The sequence below is a fragment of the Cygnus atratus genome, chromosome 2, assembly GCF_013377495.2.
Source record: "Cygnus atratus isolate AKBS03 ecotype Queensland, Australia chromosome 2, CAtr_DNAZoo_HiC_assembly, whole genome shotgun sequence".
NCBI classification, from domain to species: Eukaryota; Metazoa; Chordata; class Aves; order Anseriformes; family Anatidae; genus Cygnus; species Cygnus atratus.
The window spans coordinates 24,622,643-24,639,730 of record NC_066363.1 but is presented as its reverse complement, the minus strand read 5'-3'; the positions used below and the strand labels follow the sequence as shown (position 1 = coordinate 24,639,730).

The window sequence follows — 17,088 nt, the reverse complement described above, 5'->3', positions numbered from 1 at the left end:
TCAGATGGACATCTGGTAGCATAAGTATTTCCAAATGCTGTGTCAAAGTATTTGTTATAGTCTGAGTTGAGGGAAAATGTTCCCTACTGAGCTACCAACACACTGCACTTACTGTAAGACCCTGATGCTCTTGGGAGGTCACTCATCTTAAGTACTGACCACGTAAGACCCTGCTTAGCTCCAGAGATCTCACAACATAAAAGTATGGACACAGCACAGTAGCACAGCTATGAATAAGATAAATAAAACAACAACATATTAGAAAATGCACAATCTAGTTCTATCCTAATGGAGCACAAATGATCTGTGTAACATTCCTGCATTACATTTCAGCTTCTATTTCTTTGGTAAATTTAAAAAAATCCTTTAAAATTTCGATTTCCCTACCTAAAAAACATACTGGCTTTAATGACAGACAAACTTTGAATACATTTACAAAGGTGGGCAAAGTTTGGCACTGAAAAGTGAATCTTAATGTACACAACTTTAACCCAGTCTAAAATTCATGTTCTATAACCCTTATATTTCAGTGAATTATTTGGTTAATAGGTATATCTGAATTGTGCAATGATGACTGTAACTCAAATACAAAAATAAACATTATACAACATAACTGCAGAAATTTGCAGTCTGTTGCAAGATCATCTGAACTTCTGGCTGCCTGGAAACTTGTAGAGAAAAATCTAAAAACATCAATGACTGCTCAGAATGTCATTCAAAGCCAGGTCTGGAATATGTCTTGTACACTAATAGCATCACTAATATTATTATTTCTTCAGAAGAGTACAATTTGGCCTCCAACAAGTAAAAATATTTTAAATTCTTCTCTTGTATCGATTCATTTGTAATTTGCTACCATTTCTTCTAGATATATACAAAATGAACCTATATTAAAGTCTAAAGTTGTTCTATGAAAAATCCTACAATGGAACATCATAATTTCCCTGAAATAGCTATAAAAAAAAAAGAGGAAGGAAAAGGAGAGTTGTCATCTGAAGTATAATTTGGTATGTGGAAACTTCACACCTTTCAAAAAAGGAAAGAGTATCAAATACACTCAAAACTGCAATAATTTTGTTTATACTGTGGGGTTGGCAACTCAAGTAGAAAGAAATCAATGACGTGATAAATGTAGACACCCGTAATGTAATTTCTATTAAGTGGCACTTTAAGAACAGGAAGTTCAGCATCTCGTAACTGCAAAGTGAAAGTCTCTGCATTTTTTCTCACTGAAAATGGTCTTAGTACACCAAAGTGTTATGGCACAGCATATTTCCAGAAAAGTTTCAGAGGCGGAAGCAGGAAAAAGAAACGTTAAATCTGACTAACCCCCATGGCAGTTGAATACCTAACCCCCATTTGTACTAACCCTTACAATGACAGTCAGCACCATCACTGCTCCAAGCATTACAACCAAGTTCTCCTTCCCCAAATTCTTTTTTTCCATTGACACAAAATAATAATTAGAATGTAACCAGCACAAATAAAAGTGCCATTTGCTACTGAAAATTGTTGATTGTAATGAAAAATAAAAGGTTTACAGCTTTTCCTTTGCCCCGAAGTTTGCAGCTCAGCATGTCAGATGTCCTGGCCACTAAAAATCTTACAAAAAGACATACAGTGCTTACTCAGAAGTTTCAGATACAGATGTTGTTTATAAGCTGCCAACTACATATACCTATATACCTATTTCATTTATTTTCAATACCTATTTCATTTGAGACATATTTTGTGTCACTTTAAGGTAACGCCTCAGTTTATTTCCGTGATTCCACCAAGGAACTGTGCTCAGGGGTTACAAGTTGAACACAAATAGAAACTTGGTATGGTGACAGTTCAATGAATGTAACTACTCACTACCTTGTTCCTGGTGCAAGCGAACAAGGAGCCCAGGAAGTAGGTGAGAGGGTTTCATGTTCAAGGGATGCCATAACCACACAGGCAAGGTGCGTTACTGCAGCCCCTCTACCCAAGGTAATCCATCTAAAGGGCTCTATCATGGTGATTCCTGGCCCAAATCTCCCTCTGCAATTAACTCACTGGATTTTTTTGCACAAATGCTGTTCACTTCAAGCTATATGTTTTATGACTGAAATTTGAACTTTGCTCTTTGTGCTACAAATAAAATCTTGTGTTAGCCCATACCCTAGACAAGGTCTCAGATAAACCTCTATATGCTCTATAAATGAGGTTATGGTTATAATCATGCAACCTTAATGATTCAGCTTTGTAAAAGGTTGAAACAACTCAGCAGAAATAGTAGTCTGAGCTTTGCCTGTCAATAAATATGGATTAAGTTCAGAAGGTCAGAGAGAATTCACTTCATTGAACACATTTTTTCTATTCTGTTACCAGATTTTTATTGGTACAAATTTATTCCTACGAATTACCTAAGTCATTAAAAAGAAAATTCTGTTTGGTCAGACACTGGAAAATACAATAACAAGCACAGATTACAATACAGAAGAAGTATATATCTATTTCTTTCTTCCAGAAAACAATGGTAAAATATCTTAGAAGATTATGTTCTTTCAGACCATTCTATGGGAGTATAAGAAATGAGTAACAACAGTCCTGTTGCTGAAAACACTAGGAGAATTTGTCTTCTATTTCTATTTGAAGCAGGTTTGAATACTTCAGCTGATGAAACAGTACAATCACTACTAGGGCTGTCTGACCCTAGTGGCAGAACTATGCGCACAGCAAGGATGCTGTTGTATTTTGAAAGAAATTAAAAACAAACAAACAAAAAACAACTACCCACCCACCAACCAACCAAAATTGTCAATCCTACATCTGAAATCAATGACAAACTATGAATTCACCCATTATAACCACTGCAACTTTGGATCTTCATTAATCCTTACTCTCTCCTTTGTTTTTTCATTTTTATATGATTATTTCCAAACATGAAAAAGAACACTGAAATAAAAAACTGGTATGTGGAGAGCTGCTATGCCAATACAGCTTGGGGCATTACAGTAACACATGAATTGCTTTGTTAAAGAGTAGTAGATCCCTAATTGCCTCTTCACAAAACACTCCAATGACAAACACAAGAGATAAAACAGTCGATCTTCATCTCTAGTGGAAGTCAATACATTTCCATTTTATTTAAGAGAGTACTCTTTCATCAGAAAACTTTGTAAGAATAGGGTCTGTAGTACATTTAGATAACAGTATTACCAAACCTAGGCATAATTTCAAATTTTATCCACCCAAAATACCAAATAAAGGTAGTCTTCTGTGCTCTCCCACATATATGTAATCCAAATAGTCCCTCCCTGTTAAGAATTGTTAATGACAATAATTAGTGACAAGTAAACACATGGTGGTGCAGAAGCAGGCAAAAAGCGACTGCATGTTTTGTGTATTGTGCACAACTGCGCAGAGCAAACACATATGAGAGCAGCAAAATGCAGTAACAATGTATTAGCAATTTGCACATAGAGTTATGTATGTTTTTCTGAAAACGGAACAATATTCTCAGCAAATGAGAATGATGGAGAAAAGCAACAGTGTATGTTCTATGAATAGGCAGGATATATCTATGAACTAGATTCAGTGAACGCACTAGGCAATAACAGAATAAATATAACTGTGATGGCCTCTAATCACTTGCCTCATAATGGGAACACGTTTTTATTTCTTAGAGCAATGTATGTTTTGAAAATCTCAATGCTTTTTACACTATATAGTGACAACATGTAGAATACAAAGAATATTTATAAATTACTGTTTTCAATATAGAAAACTGATTTAAAATGCAATTTACATAAAGACTACCTCATAACGCAAAGGGAGGTGATAAACTTTGAGGCCAGTTGTTGCTACTTTTACCACTTGGCTAAGAGACAGTGTGGAAGATAGCTAGTAGTGTTTCAAGACACTTACTCTGAACTGCTTCAACGTATGCAAACTCTACCCCCTTCATTTCCCACCCCAAAGTAAAATGCAAAAATACTTCATTTTGAATGAAGTGATTCCTTCAACTCTAGTACCTGGACAAGTACCAAAAATTTAGGCCAGAACCTTAGTTACCAAAGCTAAAATGTGGAGAAAAAAGGTAAAGCCTCAAAGGTTATCAAAAAAGTATGCTAATTTTCCCTCACAATTAAATACAGTCAAACATGCAGAAAATAGAAGTTATGAGGCTTTTTGGTGAAACGCCAGTACCATAAAACCATGAAGGTGCTGTTAACTGAAAAACTTCAAGAGTCCTTAGACTGCAGCTGTATACATTTCACTGCAGATAACCTGCGGAGAAATTGACCGAAAGAGCTGCCACTGTGGTACAAGTCATACATCCTTTTTTAACTTGTCCCATGGCTTAAAGGTATAAGGAATCAGCAGTATTTAATGATCTATGTTTTGAATGAAAGAGTTTAGTAAAGTTCATCTTTGTTTACTATTTGTATGATTACTCTGTAGTATATATTTTCTTAATACTGAAAAGTAGTACTTCTTTTTTGCATTCACAATAGTTAAAATCCCAGACAAAAACAGATGCATGATGTGTTTTAGTCTGAACTGATGTGTTGCATGTTGCCTGCCCTTAAGACCCAGGACAAACATACACATCTTTGCACTAGCTTCTTGTACCATGGGTACCTAAATGGCAATATGACAGAGCTCCTATTCTTGCCCAAAAGAGAAATGAACAGACGCTACCTTAGCATAATCATAGCAAATTAAGCAATGCCTGGGAAAGTTCTTAGGCACCAGTAAGCAATTACCTACACCGTTAAAATGCTCCTTTAGGCTCATGCCAACTAGCACTCCTCCAAACAGTTGATGCGCACAGCTTGGGAGTTAGAAAGTTCCTGAAACTGTTTCCAAAAGTCTGTTTGCATGCACCCACCCTCTTTGGGAGGTTAAGAAAGGCCACAAGCATAAATACAGGCTGTCCCATGTCAGCTGGTCTCAGTGACCAGCAACATCCCTATGTACACTACGGGTACTAGTAGAGGTACATGCTTTGACATTAGCTTCCATTCCCCGTGTATACGGGGCATTAAGTTGATGCAAGATTCCACTGAACTATATTTCATTCTCTTCCTCTTTTCCCCCTTTGACAGGAACATAATTATTTTTTATGTTTCTCCCTTTCCCATTCTGTTGCAGGCTTTGCAAAAGTCATGTCTGGGTCATATCCAAAACCAACTCCTGAAATGCTGTCTCTTAGGAAGAGATATCATATGTATTCAAATGACTGATAGTAAAAAATAAATAAATACTGTTTTTAATTAAAAACTTCAAAATGAAGGGTAGTTAAATATCAGAAAGAAAGCATGCAAATGCTACTTGTTATGAAACAGAAAACCATAAAATAAGTACCTTTTTCATATCCCACACGGACACAAGGTTTTACTGACTCCTCTGGGTCTGCGTCCCATCCAGCTGGTTTGGAAGGCTGGACTTTCCCAGACCTATCCAGCAACCCAACTATATGGCGACCAATTGTCTCCTCCGTGGCCACAGTCGTCTTCACAACTTCTAAAAGAATCTTCATGAGTTTCTGATTAGCCTTCTGAAAACCATGCCTGCAGGACAGAAATTAATCAGACCTTTGATTTTCCCCTGCTTTCAAAGTGTGTTTTATCCCTTACACACCACTGCAACCAGGAAAAATTTGCAACTGAATTGGCAAAGTCAAGATTTCTTTTTTAAGACTAAAAAACACATAACATACATAAATATCAAAAAGCACATTTGTGCTAAAATTCTTTTTTTTAATTTTTTTTTACAAAATATGTGTAAAAAGAAACTATTTATCCTATTTATCAAGATTTTACATTATCTTGGTATTTTTTCTAGTTTTTCTTTTAAAATAGCCAGAGGTCCACCTTTGCCCGGTATTCATTAAATATCCTCAAATATTATAAATATAAATATTTCTCAAATTGGTATTTACCCATTAAATACTCACTCTTACTCTTTTCTCAGTGTGACAATTAGATTGTTCACCTACATAGATCACAAAAGTTACAGAATATTCAAAATGTATTATCAAATACAATTATATTCATATAAGTTTAGTTCATATATGTACAATGTGTTACTTATACACATCTGTATAAATGACATAATTCTATGTACATGTGTAATATGAAAGAGTAAAACAGACTAAAATTTGGTTCATCCTCTATGCCATTATAAAATTACATTTTATAAAACATAAGATTTGATTTCATCTTAAGTATGTAAACTTAGAAATATGGTTATCTAGAATCAAAAATTATCATGAAGTTCTGTCAGAATAAAGCTTATAAATATTATTAACAGCAAAAATATCACCCACGATTTTTCTTTAAATAATATATTTTTAACTAACAGTTCTAAGCACCTTTCTTTAGAAAGAAGATCTGGAGATGTTTCGTCAGGCTTTCTTCCTCCATCTTTATCCACCGAGATTTGCTCTCTCACATCATTTTGGTTTTCATTTTCATTCTGAGCAAGTTTTTGCAGAGGGAGAGAAGACAAAATAGAGAGAAATCCTGTCATGCCAGGAACAACATATTCTTCTGATAAGCAGTAAAATATGAAATTTAAAACTAAAATCAGTTGTGTTTTGTTAATAAAACTTTTGCGTGAAATCACAAATCAAGAAATACTTTTCCTACGTGGAAAAATTAAACTAAACCAAACAAAAACCAAAACAGGAAGTCCAAGGCAGGGCTTATTAGAAAGAACTTTGTTATGCTGATTAAACAGTCTGTGCTTGCTGTTGCTATAGCAATATGAATATGAGTTTACCTGAGCAAACAGCTATATTAATAATCCCCACCTACAAGTTGTTAAACTTGCTTCCGACTACCTGAAGTAAAAAAAAACTATATTTACCAGTACCTTAAACTCTACAAGTTCTTAAACCTGCTCAAACCAAGAAGTACCCAACATCTTTTAGGAAAGTATATTACATGAAAAACATTTCCAGCAAAACCAGATCTTACCAGTTTTATATGCCACAGCTGCCAAGACAGTCAAAGTCCACACTTACCTCAGTTTGTGTGCTGTTGTTTTGTAGCTCACGGAATTGCCTCTCTTTTCCAGGTAAGGAATGTTGCTTTAATGATTCCAGTTCTTCTAAAAGAATTCTCTCTCTCTCTGCAGCCAGGCTGTCATTCTCCATTGAGACACGCTAAGAAAGAAGTGTTACAGAGGCACACACTGGGTTTTTAGGCTTCTGAGTATTAGTGAGTCCTGTCACTTCTAATTTTTTTACGTATTTTGCACAATGAAAATTCAGTCCACTTCTTTAAATGGGTATAAAGACATTGAAAGCTTTCTAAAACTGAAATACGGCTAGTAAATTCTTTTGGTATTTTATAGCTTATTTAAGGTTTTCATAGAATTTGGACACTCATCATGAAATATGGTGGTCATAATGTAAACTGAAAGTTTAACTTCTAAAGGTTACATGCCATAGTACGTACATTTTGCACAACAGAGAGTAAAAGATGAAAAGTTATTTTTTTAAAAAGCCTACACACATTCTTTCAGAATTGCTAGAAGAGTCGATGGCTTAAACATGATGCACAAATTCCTATGCAGTTCTTATGCATAAACATCCTTGACATGAAAAAAATAATCAGAACTTATGCTGCTGGCATTTCTCTAACTGATTTTTCAGCAGTTTCAGGAATTTGCTAGCCTGGACAAAAGATGCAGTTGCAATTGGCAAAGGGATAAAGGAGAAACAATGTATAAATCAAAAGAAAGGATTGTCAGGATAAATGATAGAAAGATGCTACAAAGCACCTAAGAGAAACAGACACCTGACACTGCTGGAGAAGAGCCAGACAACTAGAAAGCAAGTGACTTGCTCTCTAGATTCCCAAGCTCCTTGAGCCCAAACTTAAGCAGAACAGTTTGGGTAAGGTCTGAAGGAACCCAAGTTCCACTCCACAGTGAAATCAAGGAATTTTAGAATTCATTGATTACTGTTTCCATATGTAAATATACATTGTTGAAATTAAATCAGAGCAAGGCAAATTTTTCTGAATTCTGTTTACTTTGCCTTTTAATTTGTCTTCAAGGGTTTGAAGAGAAGCCTGTAAGTGACGTTATTTTGAAGACTTAATTACTAAGATAAATTAATGAGTTCCAGTACACACAAACATATGTGAGTACGTGCACACATGCATGTGCATGCATATATTAAATGTGTGTGTCTCTTAATAGATACACAAGTATAAATAAACATAAATCTGAGTGGTGAAGTTTCTTCATTAAATCATTTTTAACTCACTGTGCCAGGCACCATATTACCTCAGCTAATTGCACTTTAAGACTCTCAAGCTCTGCTAAGAGTTGCTCTTGATTTTCTTTTTGACGTTCCATTTGCTGCATATGCCCTTGCCTCAGTAATTCCGTTGCCTGCTGATGTTCCTGATACTGCCGTACTAGTTCCTGTCGCATGTCTTCCAAACGCTCCTCATACAACAACAGCTGACTCGATGTTTCTGTGTCTGATGCTGTTACCACATTGTCGCGCTGAAATATTGGAACTATTTTAGCATTTCATGTTCAAAGACAGTTTCTAGAAAATATTTCAAAACATTTTAAAAATACTTTCACAAACTGAAATAGCTATTATCGTTGTGCCTGTTTCTTGAAAGGTCCAGGTTCTCCACTTAAAAAGACAAGCTTTTCAAAATAACTCTAATGCCTCTTAGCTCACAGGGATCTCAACAAAAAAACATAGTGGCAGATATACATGCTTGTGAGTGAGTGAGTGAGTATGTGTGTATACTGCAACAGAAGTTTGAGAGAACAGTATCATACAAAACAGGAACATTACAATTCCTGATACAGTCACTATCAAGATATAGTCACTATCAATACAAGACTAGAATATTCAGCTGTTTCACAAATTTGAAGGTGTAATTTTTGCTTTAGTTAGTGCAAAATTCAATAAAAAATTAAACCAGGATTAAATTGTAGTCAAAATTTATGACTGCTTTTTACCATATTTATCCAAGACCTTACCCCTCCCCCTATGTTTCTGAAGTGCTAAACATTAGATATATGCTTTATGTATTACTTTTACAACTTTTTTCTTCAGCTGATATCCTTTATTACAAGGGAATCGAACTTTTTAAACAAAACTTTTAATCTGTCCCATGCATAAGTACTAGAAAATAACTTAGTTTAAAAAGTCTTTATATAACTTATGCTTGCAATACAGTTTCACCACAAAATAGAATAATGTTTTCCTTTAATCACGGTTATATTCCTTTCCTCATGGCATAGCGTAATGCTATGATAATGAAGTAGAACATCGGAAAGAAGGTAGATAATTGAGACCTAAAGTTACCATCCCTTTTAAAGGGAAAGGGAAACTTTTCAATTGAATTTTGAATTTTCATCTTAATTTCTTTTTTTGGTGTCTTCCCATTGAAATGGAACTACAAGTCCATTTGAATGATTATTCAAATATGTTGTTACATTTTTTTAAAAACAAACCAACAAAAAACACTTACCAGTGTTTCTTCTGACATATGCCCTTTGACATGGGAGAAAAGTTCTTCAGAAATCACTGATTCTTGAGTGGTCTGTCCTAACACATAACCAGACTCGTTATTGGAACAAAGATGTTTTCCAAGTAAGTTCATCTCACCAGATTCTTCGGTGAGCTCTTTGCAAAGTGATTTCAATTCTTCTTCAGGCTTACTACCCCTTTCTGTTGCTTTAAGGGGGCTGTCAACCTCTTCTTCATTACACTCCTTTTTAATTTCAAAATGTTTTCCCTGTTGATGTGCAATTTGTATTTGTGTTTCTTCTTTCTTCTGCCTAGCAATTCTTGATAATTCACTCTGTCTGGCAAATGCTACGCTCATTGACACAATTACCTGAATAAATACAAGAAATATGTATTAATTTATACTCTGCAGTGTACTAATTTATACTTTGTAGTATTTCCTATTGCTGAAGAAATCTCACTGCTTACCATCAATAATATAAATAGAATACTAAAAGTTCTGAACTATGATTTTACCATTCTTTTAAAATAGAATTTAGAAAGGTAAGGGAATATAGATACCTTGTCAATATCATGAACAGTCACATCTTAAAATACAGACATGCTGTGTTTAAAGTGGTCTAACAAACTGTGATGCTGTTTTCAATTAAAATATAATATAAAGCAGGAAATTATGTAGTTCCCTTAAAAAAAATAGCCTAGATTCTACAAGGTGACTCCAAAAAGTCCTGGTATATTGTTCTAAGATATTGTTCTAAGTCCAGCCATGCTTAGCTTCCTCTATCTATCCAAGTATCATCCATAAATATTTCACTGACATTGAACTTCGGGGAAGCAGTGCCATGTGCTTCATATTCAGTGCAGGTATTTTATTCCTTAGAAAGAAACTTCTACAGGCATTAAATAGCTGCAGTTGCAGTTACAACAGGTTGGTAACTTTTGCATTGCTAAGCATCTCCTTCTAATACAAATAAACCCCTTTTCTAATCAAGTGAGTAGTTGTTTGCTAGATTTAGAACAGAGACAGTAAAAATGTGTAATAAATACAGAAGTTACACTTGAAAACAAACAAAAACACACGCATACAAAAAACAACAACACAAAACAAAACTAACTCTTCCTTCCTAATCTTGTCTTTTGAACTTGAAACCCTCCATAACAAAATACAAGCCAATCATGCACTTTACTTCCCCATTTCCCATAAAGATGGATTTTCTTGGCAGCAGATGAGGCCGATGGAACATTTACTCCAGCAATTTTGATTACTTACATTAATGTCATCCTCATTAATAACTGGCTATAACATCTTTCTGAACTCTGACAACAAACCTTTTGACAAAGTATTCCTTTTTTTTTTTTTTTTCCAATTTTTAACTTATGTTAATTTGATTCACCTGTTTTGTGACCTGCCATGTTAATGGCATAAACACATAAAAAGCAGAGAGAATTCTTCATTCCACAAAGAAATGAAAATGTTTTTGGAAGTCAATTAATAAGTAAATCTACTAATGATTTAGTATACTCTTATAAATAAAGCCTAGAAGTTAATTCTCATGTTTCAGAAAAAGTCACCAGATCCAATAAAAAAATACACATTTTACACAGCACATGAAAGTACACATTGAAATATGATCAGAAAATAATGTGAAACTGTTAACTGTAACTCCTTTTGAACCTGAGCATCTGTTAATCCTAAAGCAGCAAGAAATCCACCCTCTGCGTCCCTAGATTCACTAAATAAGTTCTGGTAGTGAGTATGGTTCCGCGTTGTCTTATTTCATTGAAGTTTTAAAAGAGAATAAATACAACCACCACTTTGCCTATGAACAGACATTCTAACAGAATTATGAATAGTACATTAATTGAAGGACCATCTGGTTACAAAAGAAAAGGTATGAAACTAGGCACTACAGGAATGAACTTAATATCCCACAATGAAAAAAAAACACAACAAAGCAAGTTTCAGCAAGTTTGTTAACGAGACTTTCGTATTCAAAATCAGAACAAAACAATTCTTTGTTAAAAAAATAAACTGTATACAATATGGCAATTGTCAGGAACAGCAAATGAAAGTGATAGCATTTTTAAACATATTTTAAAGTAACAATAAAAGTAATACCTTTGCTATTTCTTCTTCTAATCTTTCTTGGTACTGCTTTTCTAGCAATTGAACAACATCCAGATCATTTTTCATTTCAATTTCACTAGCAAGCTGTAAGAAAAAAAAAGAAATCTCATATCATGTATTTGTACTTTCATTTCATAGATTTTAAAGGTTTGAAGAGATTTTTTCCCCTCAATTAGGTCACATTTATTTCTTTTAAATCACGTATTTTTGAATTATAACATACAAGAACTGGGTAAAGGACTTTGCCTCATTTCTGCACCAAAACTGATTTTTAAAGTTGAGTTTGAAACAACTGATCTTCCAGCACTATTTGAATTGTCAAAATGCAAAGAAAACAAGAGAGAAACTACAGGACCACAACAGAAAATAGTGTTGCTGCTTTTCAAATGCAGAATTTTGGAGTCAGCCTCCTAGAGGAGGAATGGAGTCTCTTCCATTTGCATTTGGCTTCTACAATCTTTGGAAACATTTTTCCCCCCAAAATATAATGCATCTATACTTAAAAAGTACTATCATTTCACTTAAATCACTCTTCTTCTGTAACTAGTCTTTAAAGGAAAGTCAGAATATTTTAAAGACTCCTGGAAAAATCCCAGAATTTGAACACTAATGTTTTCCTATTTTTATAAGGGGCAGTCCAACCCCCCCCCCCCCCTTTTTTTTGTTTTGTTCAGAGAATAAATGAAAAATAAAATTGAAAAAACAGGATCAATAAAGCATGTTTTATTGCTCATAACTTCTAGAAATACCTTTTGGCAAAATTTATATATTATTCTATTTTCTCTAACGTGGTCTGCAGAGCACAGTATTAAGACGATTATTTTATTACTAACAAATATTAGCCTGTATTTCAATTTCATCTGAGAACCCAAAGCGTCTAAATTATATTGGCAGTATAATGTTTGGCAGTTATAGAATAAGTATTGACAGTTATATGATACCTCCATTGCTACATCTGCTCTTTGCTGATGAAGATTTTCAGTGCACTTCACTTTTCTGAAGACCTCTTTTAGCTTCATTTGTGAATCTGTGGATATACTAAAAAGGTAAAAGAAACAGGGAGCTAGGGTTAAAATAAATTCAGTCTTTCAATATACATTATTTTTTCCTCTATTCAAATATGTACACATATAAATATACTATGCATCATACGTATTCAGAGACTGAATATTCAATAACTGCAAATACTTTTTTTCACAACACACCTTTCCCCATGTCATTAATTTCATATACTTGACTTTATAATTCATCTGCCTTCCATACACTAGCTCTTTCAAACTAACACTTAGCATCAGTTTTGCCAAACACCACACAAACAAGTCTTTCACAGCTTCTTGAGAATATTTTGTGCTTGGTGACTTGCCACGATTAAGATGAATACTACAGTGCCTGTTTGAATCATTAGGATATGATTCCTCACTGATATGACTAAGTAAGAAAAGGCATACACATGAAAGTAGTATGAAATACAATGATTCATTTTACATTTAGATATCAACATGCTGAAATATATTCAGAGACTTTTTCCCCCTAACAAGACTGCCCTATATATTGCCTGCTGCAAATGAGTAAAAACAAAACAAAACACAACCACACACCACTGTTCCCCTTTCACTACGTTTTGAAAAAGACTTAACAGAAATACACTGCCAAAAGGATAAGATACAGTACCAAACTACCTAGAAAACCCCCTGCTCTAGTCTTTGTGATCTGCCACCACAAAGAAAAAATACCTTGCTAAAAGACAGGGAGCAAAACAGATCCTTAGAAAGTAACTATTATCTATGAGACTTACAGTCTTTATCAACACTAGGATTTTAGAGAAACTATCAAGGTTTTCTTTCGCTCAAATCTGAGAGCTGGTTTAGATTATCCTGAAATGGGAGTCCAGAAAAAGAATTATAAACCTTGTGACATTTTAGCTACCAAAAAAAAAAAAGTAACCCATTATTTTAGCATTCATATTTAATTTGATGAATGAAGACCAAAAATATATTTTAAGGAATGAAAGGAATACTGTTTAAAAGATAGAAAAACACAGATGGCCGAGAAAAGGCTGTGATCAAATAATAAGGGTAAAACAGCTGTTTGGGTTATGATGGGTCACAGTTGAAGAAAAATAATTTTATCTCAATTTCTCTCAACCTTTAAGGATTTATCTCACCACAGTCCTTTTGCTTTTTGAAAGTGTGCTGTTGTAAGTGTATCAAAACCTACACAATTTCTAGAAACATATAAACAATTCCTCCCCTCCGCCCCCCCAGGTAACATCTCTCATTGCTACTGTGTCTATTCATTTCCCCTCTACAGTTGGGCACTAGTCTGACTACTAAACCCTGACAGTTCTCCCTCAAGTAAGGGAGAGTAAGGGAAATGAAAAACACAAACACTGAATGGATTTGGAGTGTAGCAAACAAAACAAAATGAAGAACAGGAATCCAGAGAGGACACTGAATAGACAACAATGAAAAGCACCCACCACACCTTGAACACATCCAATGAGTCAGTGAAAGAATTAGCAACCAACCAAAAACAGGCTTCACAGTTGTCAAGATTCCCCCAGGAAACTCCCACCTCTTTCAGGCTTGCGTGGCCATACCGGCCAGGGCCAGAAAGAGGTTGATGTGCAATGTCCCATGCCTCATGACTTAGTAAAAGACAAAATCCATTAAGTGTACTGCAATTCTGTCACAAATATTAGCTACACATTCTAAAAAATCATTGATTCCATGGAACTACCCTACGTGAGGCATCCCTCAATGTCAAGTTTGTTGTCTGGAGTTTCAAGGGGGGTGGCGGTCGGTTGAGTTGGATGGTTTGAAATTATGTCTGAAAAGCTCATATACATGAAGGGACATTTATACATTATTCTAACTAACAGATCTTCCTTTATTACCTATAAAAATGTAATACTACATGTTTAACAAGATTTCATAATTCTAAATGCTGCACTACCTTGTTTGTAATGTTTGTCGTTTCTTGGTAGTATTCAACATCTCTTGAAAGAATAAAAGAATGAGAGCGATGTGTTTATAAAGAATTTCACAAATTTTAAAGTAAAACACATAGCTTTACATGAACGGTTACTTGGAACACTTCTGGTTGAATGTTGTACAAAGTTATAAGCATTAAGCATTAAAGGACTGATTAATACCTCGTGTAGTCAGAAGATACCCCAGTACTCCGAAGCTTATCCTGCAAATGAGCAATTTCTGTCATGTACCTCTCTTCACTTTCTTTCAGCCGTTGTTGGAAATAGGACCTGAGGTACTCCACTTCTTGAGCATGTTGTTCTTCAAGTTGTGTTTTAATGTTCTCCATCTCCTTCCAACAGTACTCATGAATTTTAGGATCTACATGTAGGTTATTTGAATAGGGAAAGGGAGGGAAAATAATTAAATTACAATAATATAAATTCACCTCCCTCCCAAACTATTACAAGTGATGGAACTGAAGAATTGCAGCAGTTAAAAGTTTCTCCTCGTACCATATCAATTACTTTGTCACAATAAATAACTTAGTCTTCCATTTTGCAAAATTAAATAAAACCTTCATCTTCCATTATTTGATAAGGGTAAAAGAAACTCTTACCAGTGGAAAACTGGTAAAGACCAAACCAAAGCTGCTTAATAGAATATTTTAGAGATTAAAGATTTTAGAGATTAAAGAAAATCATACTTATGTAAAATCTGCAAAAATCCTTAAGTGCTTCAAGATGCTGTAAACTATGAGTCAGTTAAATTTTAAAGTTGTTCTCTCTCTGACTCTGTCTGCCCCTGCCCCGCCCCCCCTTTTGAATATACATACATTAAAACCAGTATATGCATATTTTTACCCATTAGACCCTGTGAAGGGGCCTGCAGACATTCCTTTCTTGTTTCCAGATGGTTAGGTTCCTCTTCTTTCCTTCTCTCAGGTTCCAAAGATGATAACCATGGTTCTTTGACCTAAGAAATAAATAAATAAAAAGGACAACTTGCATAGAGATAATGCAAAAATATTAACCTTATTTATAAACATATAAGAAAGGTTGGTGGCAATACATGAAAGAATGTAACTGGCCTAACAAATACATTTCATTTTACAGCCTGAATGATCAAGAAGCCATTTATAACTAGTTGATCAGACTGTCTAGAATGTCCACTATTAATCTCAAACTCTTCTCCCTGCATATAAACTGTTAGGCCATAATTCTTCTGGTTCCAGACACACACACACACGCACACTGTTGTGCACTTGGGGCACAACAACCTCATGCAACGCTACAGGCTGTGGAAAGAGTGGCTGTAAAGCTGCCCAGTGGAAAAGGACCTGGGGTTATCGGTTGTCAGCTGGCTGAATATGAGCCAGCAGTGTGCCCAGGTGGCCAAGAAGGCCAGTGGCATCCTGACTTGTATCAGGAACAGGGTAGCCAGAGGACCAGGGAGGTGAGCTCTGGTGAGGCCGCACCACGAGTACTGTGTTCAGCTTTGGGCCCCTCACTACAAGAAGGATATCGAGGCCCTGGAGCATGTCCAGAGAAGGGCTATGAAGCTGGTGAAGGGCCTGGAACACAAGTCCTGTGAGGGGCGGCTGAGGGAACTGGGGTTGTTAGTCTGGAGAAGAGGAGGCTCAAGGGAGACCTTAAGAGATTGACAGTTATCTTAAAGGAGGTGAGGTAGTGACCGGTCTCTTCTCCCAGGCATCAAGAGATAAGACAAAGGGAAAAAGGCCTCAAGTTGCACCAGGGGAGGTTTAGGTTGGATGTTTGGAGAAATTTCTTTGCTGAAAGGTTTGTGTGGCATTGGAAGAGGCTTCCCAGGAAGTGGTTGAGTCACCATTCCCAGAGGTCTTCAAGAAACGTGTAGATTTAGAACTTAGTAGCACAGTTAGTCCATAGTGGTGGACTTTAGTACTCTGTTAAAGGTTGGACTAGATGACCTTAGAGGTTTTTTCCAACCTGAATGATTCTGGGATTCTATAATATATATTTTAACATGTATGTCCATCAATACATGTTACCTACAAAAATCTTTAGATATAACTAGAGTACCTTATTTAATACATCAAAGTACCTAACTCCAAATTTACTGATAAGATTTGTCTTCTGGATTCCCAGCCCCCTGAGAGCAGTGTAAAAGTTTGAAGCAAGACAGGCTTACCTGGAGGAGGATGAGGTTAGGGAACGTTTAAACAAATTGGGTGTGAGCAATTTGATTGGGACTAATGGAATGCACCAGCGAGTGCTGAGGGAACTGATCTATGTCACTGCAAGGTCATTTTTGATTATCTTTCAGCAGCCACAGTGACTGGGGGAGGTTTCTGAAGACTTAAAAGCAAATGTCACTCCTACATTCAAGAGGAGAAAAAAGGAAGATGAGGAACTACAGGCCAGTCAGGCTCATTTTGATCTCCGGAAAGGTGATGAAGCAAATCATTCTGGAAACCACTTCTAAACACACAAAGCCACAAAGATACTCCACTTGGGAGCATGGAT

General features: G+C 35.4%; 1 protein-coding gene across 2 annotated transcripts in view; it reads right to left on the bottom strand.

The window, feature by feature from the left end:
- The window catches only part of AKAP9 (A-kinase anchoring protein 9), a 110,251-nt gene that overhangs the window by 42,940 nt on the left and 50,223 nt on the right, over positions 1 to 17,088 (bottom strand). For both annotated transcript variants that reach the window (XM_050709061.1, XM_035545395.2), the window contains exons 13-21: positions 15,448 to 15,559; positions 14,767 to 14,965; positions 12,554 to 12,650; positions 11,604 to 11,696; positions 9,486 to 9,854; positions 8,272 to 8,496; positions 7,001 to 7,141; positions 6,347 to 6,450; positions 5,338 to 5,543 (exon numbers count right to left, since the gene is read on the bottom strand). In XM_050709061.1, coding sequence (XP_050565018.1) covers positions 5,338 to 5,543; positions 6,347 to 6,450; positions 7,001 to 7,141; positions 8,272 to 8,496; positions 9,486 to 9,854; positions 11,604 to 11,696; positions 12,554 to 12,650; positions 14,767 to 14,965; positions 15,448 to 15,559 — 1,546 coding nt within the window. The remainder of the gene's footprint in view (positions 1 to 5,337; positions 5,544 to 6,346; positions 6,451 to 7,000; positions 7,142 to 8,271; positions 8,497 to 9,485; positions 9,855 to 11,603; positions 11,697 to 12,553; positions 12,651 to 14,766; positions 14,966 to 15,447; positions 15,560 to 17,088) is intronic.